Below are 13,022 nucleotides of genomic sequence, written 5' to 3'. Positions count from 1 at the left end.
ACATACATTACGTTATTTTTCCTGAGCTCCATTCTGTATTATTCTCCAGAGCTGCACTCACTATTCTGCTGGTGCAGTCACTGTTTACATACATTACATTACTGATCCTGTACTGATCCTGCGTTAAAATCCACCTGTATTATACTCCGGAGCTGCACTCACTATTCTGCTGGTGCAGTCACTGTGTACATACATTACATTACTGATACTGTACTGATCCTGAGTTATATCATGTATTATACTCCAGAGCTGCACTCACTATTCTGCTGGTGCACTCACTGTGTACATACATTACTGATCCTGTACTGATCCTGAGTTACCTCCTGTATTATACTCCAGAACTGCACTCACTATTCTGCTGGTGCAGTCACTGTGTACATACATTACTGATCCTGAGTTACCTCCTGTATCATACTCCAGAGCTGCACTCACTATTCTGCTGGTGCAGTCACTGTGTACATACGTTACGTTATTTTTCCTGAGCTCCATTCTGTATTATTCTCCAGAGCTGCACTCACTATTCTGCTGGTGCAGTCACTGTTTACATACATTACATTACTGATCTTGTACTGATCCTGAGTTACATCCTGTATTATACTCCAGAGCTGCACTCACTATTCTGCTGGTGCAGTCACTGTGTTCATGAATTACATTACTGATCCTGTATTGATCCTGATTTATCATCCTCCTGTGTTATACTCCGGAGCTGCACTCACTATTCTGCTGGTGCAGTTACTGTGTTCATACATTACATTACTGATCCTGTACTGATCCTGCATTAAAATCCACCTGTATTATACTCCAGAGCTGCACTCACTATTCTGCTAGTGGAGTGACTGTGTACATACATTACATTATTTTTCCTGAGTTACCTTCTGTATTATACCGCAGAGCTGCACTCACTATTCTGCTGGTGGAATCACTGTGTACATACATTACATTACTGATACTGTACTGATTCTGAGTTACATCCTGTATTATACTGCAGAGCTGCACTCACTATTCTGCTGGTGCAGTCACTGTGTACATACATTACATTACTGATCCTGTACTGATCCTGAGTTATTCCCTGTATTATACTGCAGAGCTGCACTCACTATTCTGCTGGTGCACTCACTGTGTACATACATTACTGATCCTGTACTGATCCTGAGTTATATCATGTATTATACTCCAGAGCTGCACTCACTATTCTGTTGGTGCAGTCACTGTGTACATACATTACATTACTTATCCTGTACTGATCCTGAGTTATTCCCTGTATTATACTGCAGAGCTGCACTCACTATTCTGCTGGTGCACTCACTGTGTACATACATTACTGATCCTGTACCGCTCCTGAGTTACCTCCTGTATTATACTCCAGAGCTGCACTCACTATTCTGCTGGTGCAGTCACTGTGTACATACATTACATTACTGATCCTGAGTTACCTCCTGTATTATACTCCAGAGCTGCACTCACTATTCTGCTGGTGCAGTCACTGTGTACATACATTACTGATCCTGAGTTATATCCTGTATTATACTCCAGAGCTGCAATCCTTTATTATGGGTAGACAACCGGCACCACCCTCGGTTACTTACAATGGAATTAGGCTGCATTATTAGGTAGACGTTTTCCAAAAAATAGAAGCAGTCTGAGACGTCGTATTCTCTATATATTTTTTATATATAGTTTTATATATATTTATACCAGAAATCAGTGTTATTTCATTCATTGTCGTGACCCCCATTATCCGAGCACCCCCTTCACGGGGGGTGAAGACGTGAACGAGGTGGAGGGTGGGGGAGACAGGAAGGGGGGAGGCAACACTTTAAATAGGAAGAAAAAGGTGAGTCCCAGATGGAAAAAAAATAAAATAAAAATGACTTTGGGGTGATGAGCGACTTTGGCCTTCGTGTCTATGGGTTATCAGCCATTTTGTGGACCTGTACTCTGTCAGTACTATAGTCTCTGGTTAGAGCGGAGCTGAGCCCCAGAAATGATTTGGGCCGATGGAGGGGACCAGGAGGGAATCGTTAGCAGCCTCTGAGGGACTTAATGTAAAAACATCACATGAGACGATTACAAACACGGAATGGAGGCGGCGAGTTTTCCCCTGAGAAATGATGACGTAAACGAGGGGGAGAGGCATCCGAAATAACAGACATGGTGGACGTGATACACAACCCGGCCAGCAACGGGGGGTGGCGCTCTTCAAGAGACAGCCAGGCTGTGACACACTCCGGAGAGGAGACGTCGGTGGGACGCGTCCCAGGCCGAGTGTCTATACGTTGCACTCGTCGCTTAGAGTGTCGGAGAAGTAGAGTCAGAAGTGGCGCGCACCGCACGGTCGTGTCAGGATTGTGGCGTTCGCACCGGACGATGGTGGGGATGACACATAAGCGAGAAGTACACGGATGCGCGGCTGTCGAAACGGAAAGACTTTCAACGTGACTCCTCCTCCTCCTCCTGGTCCTCCTTCTCCGAGACGGGTGACTTCTGAGCCGGGACCAAACCACGAGACTGCAGAGACTAAGGGAGAAGAAAAAGGAGCGGAGTCAAAGTCACACTTATATTTCATTTTTACAAAAAAACAAAAGCCTGAGGCTGCACCACTGAGACACGCCGGTGACAACGGCTGCTGTTTCCTGTCAGTGTTGTCATGGAGACGATGTCTGACGTCACCCGACATCCACATAAATGGACGTCTGTAAACACTTATGTATTTGGTAGTGTGACTTCATGTAAGGCCTCCATGACAATGCCAGAAATGAGAATCATATATCTGTGGAAGCCATGTCTTAATATCTCACTCGCCCTCTCAGATATGATCAGTTGTGGTCTCGGGCCCGCAGGCTAAGGCTGCACTACTGAGACAACATGGCTGCTCCACTGTTGCCATGGACACCTTAACTGGATTAAGCAGTGGAAGATGTCGATGAACATCGATGTAGGTGGTGATTTGGATCCACACCTAAGGTCTCCATGCCGAACAAACCAAGGGCCCTGACAGAAAACACCCAAATGTTGATCGTCCGAGCGTCATGGCCTCAATGAGCAATTAGCAAAGTGATCCTTTCTTCTCACCAGAAGCCATTCCCGGCCTAGTCTTATTTTCACACATCTACTGTATCAGAGGGTTATCAGTAACCATGGGGCCCCATAGTGACATATGAAAAAGGGCCGCGCCATCCGCACTAACTTCAGATAGAAAGATTATGATTACTTTGGATGTCCTAATGAACCGAAGCATTGCACACAGTGATGTCACAGACGAGTGATAATGTGAAGAGTGATGTCACAGTACACAGTGACATCATAATACAGGGACTAACCACAGTGAGGCCGTAGTACACAGTGATGTCATGGTAAAGAAATGATAAACAGTGATGTCACAGAACAGGGATAATACCCAGGGATGTCACAGTACAGGGATAATACACAGTGATGTCACAGTACAGGGATAATGCACACAGTGATGTCATGGTAAAGAAATGATAAACAGTGATGTCACAGAACAGGGATAATACACACAGTGATGTCACAGTACAGGGATAATACACACAGGGATGTCACAGTACAGGGATAATACACACAGTGGTGTCACAGTACAGGGATAATACACAGTGATGTCACAGTACAGGGATAATACACACAGTGATGTCACAGTACATGGGTAATACACACAGTGATGTCACAGTACATGGGTAATACACACAGTGATGTCACAGTACATGGGTAATACACACAGTGATGTCACAGTACAGGGAATAATACACACAGTGATGTCACAGTACAGGGATAATGCACACAGTGATGTCACAGTACAGGCATAGTACACACAGTGATGTCACAGTACAGGCATAGTACACACAGTGATGTCACAGTACAGGCATAGTACACACAGTGATGTCACAGTACAGGCATAGTACACACAGTGATGTCACAGTACAGGGATAATGCACACAGTGATGTCACAGTACAGGGATAATGCACACAGTGATGTCACAGAACAGGGATAATACACACAGTGATGTCACAGAACAGGGATAATACACACAGTGATGTCACAGAACAGGGATAATGCACACAGTGATGTCACAGTACAGGGATAATGCACACAGTGATGTCACAGTACTGGGGTAATACACACAATGATGTCACAGTACAGGGATAATACACACAGTGATGTCACAGAACAGGGATAATACACACAGTGATGTCACAGTACAGGGATAATACACACAGTGATGTCACAGAACAGGGATAATACACACAGTGATGTCACAGTACAGGGCTAATACACACAGTGATGTCACAGAACAGGGATAATACACACAGTGATGTCACAGTACAGGGATAATACACAGTGATGTCACAGTACAGGGATAATACACACAGTGATGTCACAGTACTGGGGTAATACACAATGATGTCACAGTACAGGGATAATACACACAGTGATGTCACAGTACAGGGATAATACACAGTGATGTCACAGTACAGGGATAATGCACACAGTGATGTCACAGTACAGGGATAATGCACACAGTGATGTCACAGTACAGGGATAATACACACAGTGATGTCACAGTACAGGGATAATACACACAGTGGTGTCACAGTACAGGGATAATACACACAGTGATGTCACAGTACAGGGATAATACACAGTGATGTCACAGTAAATGGGATAATACACACAGTGGTGTCATAGTACTGGGATAATACACACAGTGATGTCACAGTACAGGGATAATACACAGTGATGTCATAGTAAATGGGATAATACACAGTGATGTCACAATACAGGGGTAATACACACAGTGATGTCACAGTAAATGGGATAATACACACAGTGATGTCACAGTAAATGGGATAATACACACAGTGATGTCACAGTAAATGGGATAATACACACAGTGATGTCACAGTAAATGGGATAATACACACAGTGATGTCACAGTAAATGGGATAATACACACAGTGATGTCACAGTACAGGGGTAATACACACAGTGGTGTCATAGTACAGGGATAATACACACAGTGATGTCATAGTACTGGGGTAATACACACAGTGATGTCACAGTAAATGGGATAATACACACAGTGATGTCACAGTAAATGGGATAATACACACAGTGATGTCACAGTAAATGGGATAATACACACAGTGATGTCACAGTACAGGGGTAATACACACAGTGGTGTCATAGTACAGGGATAATACACACAGTGATGTCATAGTACTGGGGTAATACACACAGTGATGTCACAGTAAATGGGATAATACACACAGTGATGTCACAGTAAATGGGATAATACACACAGTGATGTCACAGTACAGGGGTAATACACACAGTGGTGTCATAGTACAGGGATAATGGGATAATACACACAGTGATGTCATAGTACTGGGGTAATACACACAGTGATGTCACAGTACAGGGGTAATACACACAGTGGTGTCACAGTACAGGGATAATACAGACAGTGATGTCACAGTACAGGGATAATACACACAGTGATGTCACAGTACAGGGATAATACACACAGTGATGTCACAGTACAGGGATAATACACACAGTGGTGTCACAGTACAGGGATAATACACACAGTGATGTCACAGTACAGGGATAATACACACAGTGGTGTCACAGTACAGGGATAATACACACAGTGGTGTCACAGTACAGGGATAATACGCACAATGATATCACAATACAGGGGTAATACACAAAGCGACGTCACAGTATAGTGATAATGCACACAGTGATGTCACTTTATGTGGTTAATACAGAACTTTCACAGAATAGGGTTAATGTACACAATGACGTCACAGTTCAGGGATAGTGCACAAAGTGATGTCACAGTCCGGTATATTACAATTTAACAGTCTACGACAAATTCAAGAGCCGTATTTTTGCAGAATTAGGTTGGGGGAGATTTTCAGCCTCTGAATATCAACTACTGTGTTCGTTTCCATTCATTGACAACAAGCAGAGGTCTTGTAAATGGTGATCACAAAGTATTTCTCACAGTTTCAGAACTTGAGATACATGTACTCACCTCCATTGGGTTCACAGTTATGGTCATTGCCGAGTCCTCCCAGAATGGATCCCGTTGATTGGCTGCCTCGAGCTCCGCCCCCTCGGAACCTCTTTGCCTCACGTTGTGTATCCTCGAAAGCCCCAGCGTAACAATCAGGGCCAAGAAACCAATGCAAACAACGATGATGACCATAGCAACGCCAGGAAAGACTGCAAACAAGAAATGATTACTGCATGCATGATGGGCCCCGGGGACGTCGCGCTCGAGGGCTCTGCACTGACACCAACCTGCGTTGCGATTGACGCTGACCGGTGCGTGGCCAGATAACTCCACCGGGGCCTGGTGCACACTGTGAATAAACTGCTGACCCGACAGGAGGTGACTGGGGGAGACGGCGTGAATCCCATGTAACACGTCAACCTGCGGCGAGAACATGGCAACATCAGACACCGTATACCATCCATAGAGGTTAATGCAGTTCCACTCACATAATAAGACCATATGTAATGGTTTGTTGCCAAGTTTGCATTTAGGCCCCTTGTGCATTACATTGGTTAATTAAGCACAGAATTTAGGCGCCACAGATCAGGCCAGGCTTCATCATGACGTGATGGATAAATGACCCTACAGGGCTGCGAGCGATCCTATGCTTACATTATCAAATTGCAAAATCTGCTCCATATAATTCTACCACACAGCGGAGTGTAAGCCCAGCTGCACCAGGTGCCGCTCCACCTGCGCCTGCAAAAAGCTCCTTAGTGTATATTACATGAAAAGGAGCAGTGTAATCCTAATGAAACACCATGAGACAGCCCCTTTAAAGGTGTCCTAAAATATATATATATATATATATATATATATATATATATATATATATATATACTGTATATACATTGCTGTAGAGGATTCACTAGTAGTTATATTCTTGTACATAGGGGCAGTATTATAGTAGTTATATTCTTGTACACAGGGGCAGTATTATAGTAGCTATATTCTTGTACATAGGGGCAGTATTATAGTAGTTATATTCTTGCACATAGGGGGCAGTATTATAGTAGTTATATTCTTGTACATAGGGGCAGTATTATAGTAGTTATATTCTTGTACATAGGGGCAGTATTATAGTAGTTATATTCTTGTACATAGGGGGCAGTATTATAGTAGTTATATTCTTGTACATAGGGGCAGTATTATAGTAGTTATATTCTTGTACATAGGGGCAGTATTATAGTAGTTATATTCTTGTACATAGGGGCAGTATTATAGTAGTTATATTCTTGTACATAGGGGCAGTATTATAGTAGTTATATTCTTGTATATAGGGGCAGTATTATAGTAGTTATATTCTTGTACATAGGGGCAGTATTATAGTAGTTATATTCTTGTACATAGGGGCAGTATTATAGTAGTTATATTCTTGTACATAGGGGCAGTATTATAGTAGTTATATTCTTGTACATAGGGGCAGTATTATAGTAGTTATATTCTTGTACATAGGGCCAGTATTATAGTAGTTATATTCTTGTACATAGGGGGCAGTATTATAGTAGTTATATTCTTGTACATAGGGGCAGTATTATAGTAGTTATATTCTTGTACATAGGGGCAGTATTATAGTAGTTATATTCTTGTACATAGGGGCAGTATTATAGTAGTTATATTCTTGTACATAGGGGCAGTATTATAGTAGTTATATTCTTGTACATAGGGGCAGTATTATAGTAGTTATATTCTTGTACATAGGGGCAGTATTATAGTAGTTATATTCTTGTACATAGGGGGCAGTATTATAGTAGTTATATTCTTGTACATAGGGGCAGTATTATAGTAGTTATATTCTTGTACATAGGGGCAGTATTATAGTAGTTATATTCTTGTACATAGGAGCAGTATTATAGTAGTTATATTCCTCTAGTTAGAGGGCAGTATTATAGTAGTTATACTCTTGTACATAGGAGCAGTATTATAGTAGTTATATTCTTGTACATAGGGGCAGTATTATAGTAGTTATATTCTTGTACATAGGGGCAGTATTATAGTAGTTATATTCTTGTATATAGGGGCAGTATTATAGTAGTTATATTCTTGTACATAGGAGGCAGTATTATAGTAGTTATATTCTTGTATATAGGGGCAGTATTATAGTAGTTATATTCTTGTACATAGGGGCAGTATTATAGTAGTTATATTCTTGTACATAGAGGCAGTATTGTAGTAGTTATATTCTTGTACATAGAGGCAGTATTATAGTAGTTATATTCTTGTATATAGGGGCAGTATTATAGTAGTTATATTCTTGTACATAGGGGCAGTATTATAGTAGTTATATTCTTGTACATAGGGGCAGTATTATAGTAGTTATATTCTTGTACATAGGGGCAGTATTATAGTAGTTATATTCTTGTACATAGGGGCAGTATTATAGTAGTTATATTCTTGTACATAGGGGCAGTATTATAGTAGTTATATTCTTGTACATAGGGGGCAGTATTATAGTAGTTATATTCTTGTACATAGGGGCAGTATTATAGTAGTTATATTCTTGTACATAGGGGCAGTATTATAGTAGTTATATTCTTGTACATAGGAGCAGTATTATAGTAGTTATATTCCTCTAGTTAGAGGGCAGTATTATAGTAGTTATACTCTTGTACATAGGAGCAGTATTATAGTAGTTATATTCTTGTACATAGGGGCAGTATTATAGTAGTTATATTCTTGTACATAGGGGCAGTATTATAGTAGTTATATTCTTGTATATAGGGGCAGTATTATAGTAGTTATATTCTTGTACATAGGAGGCAGTATTATAGTAGTTATATTCTTGTATATAGGGGCAGTATTATAGTAGTTATATTCTTGTACATAGGGGCAGTATTATAGTAGTTATATTCTTGTACATAGAGGCAGTATTGTAGTAGTTATATTCTTGTACATAGAGGCAGTATTATAGTAGTTATATTCTTGTATATAGGGGCAGTATTATAGTAGTTATATTCTTGTACATAGGGGCAGTATTATAGTAGTTATATTCTTGTATATAGGGGCAGTATTATAGTAGTTATATTCTTGTATATAGGGGCAGTATTATAGTAGTTATATTCTTGTACATAGAGGCAGTATTATAGTAGTTATATTCTTGTACATAGGGGGCAGTATTATAGTAGTTATATTCTTGTACATAGGGGGCAGTATTATAGTAGTTATATTCTTGTACATAGGGGGCAGTATTATAGTAGTTATATTCTTGTATATAGGGGCAGTATTATAGTAGTTATATTCTTGTATATAGGGGCAGTATTATAGTAGTTATATTCTTGTACATAGAGGCAGTATTATAGTAGTTATATTCTTGTATATAGGGGCAGTATTATAGTAGTTATATTCTTGTATATAGGGGCAGTATTATAGTAGTTATATTCTTGTACATAGGGGGCAGTATTATAGTAGTTATATTCTTGTACATAGGGGCAGTATTATAGTAGTTATATTCTTGTACATAGGAGCAGTATTATAGTAGTTATATTCTTGTACATAGGGGGCAGTATTATAGTAGTTATATTCTTGTACATAGGGGCAGTATTATAGTACTGTAGTTATATTCTTGTACATAGCGGCAGTATAACAGTAGTTATATCCTTGTATATAGGGGCAGTATTATATCTAGCACATACCTCAGTATAGAGCTGGTTGCTTATATATCTCCCGTTCATTTCACTGCAGGATACATGGAATTTCCTGGCATATAATGCTGCTTGCACCCCTGTGCGGTAGCTGACACTGCGGAGGATGTCCTCGTACACCGCTATGTTCTGCACCCCTGGATAAGACACATGGCTCTGGGTTCCATGCTGCACTGAGTTTTGGGTATCCTCATGTGATTTTCTTAGGGATGCTCTAACCTGTAACTCGCAGACTCCGGGAGTTGTTCTCGGTCTCCAGCCCGCGCTGCCATGCAGACGACACGTCTAGGGACAGGCTCTCGTATTCTGGGTTCAGGTCTTCTCCCACCACTCCGATCTCGCACCTCTCCAGGGCGCACTCAATGCCATCAGGGGACTGCACATCTGGAAACACAGAGGATGGATTCACATTTGGGATTGTGAAGATAAAAGTTAAAGGAATATTCACATCTGGGACTTTTACTGTTTATCAACTTGATATCCCATAAATGTTCAATAAATGCGGATGGTGAATTTCAGAGCTTCCATGGAAATTAATGGAGGAGACACCGCTCTGATCGGTCGCCCTGCATGCGGTCCCTTTTATAGAATATCTTCATCGATATATCTTACTGTATACAGTGTGTCCACCCATATCCTGTGCACCGCCATTAACTTGAAAACGACGGCAGCTATAGGCATAGAAGTGGTGTCTAGGTATAGTAAAGTAGCCATGCGCTACGCAATGAAACCACCTATAGCGCCACCTGGTGGAAAACAATGGAGTTAGCATTTTTATCTCGAAAACGGAACGAGATAGAGAAAAAAAGTGAATTACAAAGTTGTAGGGCATCATCAATTCAATACGAATCGACACTTTGCATACAGAAATGCTATGATATGAAACCCATGACCCCCCCCAAAACATTGAATGCTGGTCACGCATATGGCGCTCATTAGTGGCCCCCGTCAGCTGCAATGCACATCTGGACTCTGCACAGCATACTGTATCTTGCGGCACGTTGTGCAATATGGTAGGTGACACGTTTGCACAAGCATCTGTGATACGTGGTCGTAGGTCCTGCAATGTTGGTGGAGGGGTCGCATACACCTGCTGTTTGATGTGACCTCACAGAAAGAAGTCCAATGGGGTCAGGTCAGGTGAGCGGAGGCCACTCCATGCAGCCACCATAGCCAATGACTTGTAGGAAGGTCTTCATGAGGTATCTCTTCACGTCCACAGCCTTGTGAGTTTTACACCTTCTAATCATAGCATTTCTGTATGCAAGGTGTCGATTCATATTGAATTGATGATGCCCTACAACTTTGTAATTCACTTTTTTTCTCGATCTCGTTCCGTTTTCGAGATAAAAATCCTAACTCCGTTGTTTTCCACCAGGTGGCGCTATAAGAGGTTTCATTGTGTTGTGCATGGCTACTTTACTAGACCTAGACACCACTTCTATGCCTGTAGCTGCCGCCTTTCTCAAGTTAATGGCGGTGCACAGGATATGGGTGGACACACTGTATGTCCCACATAGGAATACCCCTTTAAGCTTTAGAAGACAATAAGCAACTTACCAGATCTTGGAGCTCTATCAAGCTTGTTGGGAGATATATTATGAGACACAGTGCAGGTAATCCTTAAGTCTGGGAATATGGGAACACCTAGCGTCCCCTGGAAGTCAGACACAGGATGCGCTGATCGGGGGGACCCGGCTAGTTGGACCTGCGGAGCATCAGGCTGCAGCACCACGAGATACCCATCGAGATCTGGAACCGTGAGACATCCTTCATCCGTGAGACACCTGGAGAGAGAATACACAGAACTTAAAGGGTATGAACCTTTTAACTTTTCTTTATAGGATGTGAGCAACTGAGATGATACCCGTGTTTTCTCCATATATTTGATAATGGGACGACGCTCACTTTCTTCAGGATGAATTGTTATTTTCATCATTTACTTGATAAGATCTACGCTACCTGCTGTGGCCACTAGATGGCGATGTGTATGGAGCTGTATAGGGCTCCTAGTGGTGGTTAAAGGTTTATATACCAGACTGGAGAGCCATTATGTGTACATTATATTATATGTAGATCTGCTGTAAAATCATCTTCATATTGGATTGACCTAAACTGGACTTTGGGCCAAAACGTAAGCCCTCCTAGTGATCCACTGGCTATATGGAGGGTCACCCTATTGATGCCGACCTCCCAATGCAAAAGGGTCCACATGCATTTGCAATATCCATAGGTGTCCTTACGACTGATCCACCGACGTTGGCTATGGAGCACCCACCTCACCGTGGTCTGCAGTTTCAGGGGTCTCACTCCTGGGGTTGGAAACTGTAAAGAGTTGAGGTATTCTACATGTTGCAGAGCTCGGCTGAAGGACAGGGCATCGTCCCCCTCCAGGGTCAGCTGTGACTGAGCGGGATTGACGTGGACCTGAGAAACAATGTTATAAGAGGCTTATACTGGCCATAGACTATATAATCCCTGCATATCAGGGGCGGACATATCATCGGTGCAGCCACACAGGGGCCCAAGAGAAATGGGGTCCACGTCTACCTCCAAAGCAGGTAGAATTGGGCATTTGGAGGAGTTGTTGGACTGCAAAGGGCCCATATAATGGTCTTGCCCGGGCGCCCTTTTCTTTTTGTGTCCGCCAGTGCTGCATATATTATATATACACACATAGCTGTAGCGTACCCCATGACCAACCCTATATCAGCTGCATTACCTTCATTCCTTTGCCCAGGCTGTCAAAGTCGGTATATTGTAGGCCTTCTTTACACGCATACAGACAATCAATCACTTCCCGTGAATCCACTGGACCCAGGCGCAGGGACAGGCCGGAGATGTACCCACGTAGGAAGCGGCCGACAGTGGAACCTGAGAGCAAGAGAGAGATGGGGGGGTCAGATGGGTGAGACAGGGGGCTCCCTACAAAACACAGATGATGCCACGTGGTGCGTGCTATTGCCCAATGTCATAATTCAGGCCTTGAGCCAGCGCTGTCTTGTATTCGGGGTTCAGGGCATGAAGGGGTTAACTTCTTGCAGCCTATATCCTGGCGAAGCACCTCTCATACGGTGCCAGTAATAGTTTTGCTCTGCAGCGCTTGTTCCTGGCTCCTGTGAATACCCGATCTGTGCTGCCTCCCCGCTACCTCGTCCTGACCCGTGTTCTTCTGCTCCGTTCGTCTGTTCCTCGTCCCTGACTCCCTGTCCCGGTCTGTATATTTGCCCTATCTTGTTTGTCTGTCTCTGTCCTGTCCCGTGTACCCCGACTTGAGTCGTTTACCTGTCTGCCTGGCTTC

At 42.5% G+C, this 13,022-nt stretch overlaps 1 protein-coding gene across 4 annotated transcripts in view; it reads right to left on the bottom strand.

Annotated features, from left to right (window-relative positions):
- Window positions 1-1,650: 1,650 nt before the first annotated feature.
- CLSTN3 (calsyntenin 3) overlaps window positions 1,651-13,022 on the bottom strand; it is a 65,672-nt gene continuing 54,300 nt past the window's right edge. For all 4 annotated transcript variants that reach the window (XM_075348279.1, XM_075348281.1, XM_075348282.1 and 1 more), the window contains exons 12-19: window positions 12,444-12,595; window positions 12,000-12,148; window positions 11,282-11,508; window positions 9,941-10,105; window positions 9,713-9,858; window positions 6,326-6,458; window positions 6,057-6,247; window positions 1,651-2,517 (exon numbers count right to left, since the gene is read on the bottom strand). In XM_075348279.1, coding sequence (XP_075204394.1) covers window positions 2,431-2,517; window positions 6,057-6,247; window positions 6,326-6,458; window positions 9,713-9,858; window positions 9,941-10,105; window positions 11,282-11,508; window positions 12,000-12,148; window positions 12,444-12,595 — 1,250 coding nt within the window. In that variant the 3' untranslated portion in view covers window positions 1,651-2,430. The remainder of the gene's footprint in view (window positions 2,518-6,056; window positions 6,248-6,325; window positions 6,459-9,712; window positions 9,859-9,940; window positions 10,106-11,281; window positions 11,509-11,999; window positions 12,149-12,443; window positions 12,596-13,022) is intronic.

The sequence above is a fragment of the Anomaloglossus baeobatrachus genome, chromosome 5 (assembly GCF_048569485.1).
Source record: "Anomaloglossus baeobatrachus isolate aAnoBae1 chromosome 5, aAnoBae1.hap1, whole genome shotgun sequence".
NCBI classification, from domain to species: Eukaryota; Metazoa; Chordata; class Amphibia; order Anura; family Aromobatidae; genus Anomaloglossus; species Anomaloglossus baeobatrachus.
The sequence above is the reverse complement of the archived record's forward strand: the minus strand, read 5'-3'. Positions and strand labels throughout refer to the sequence as shown.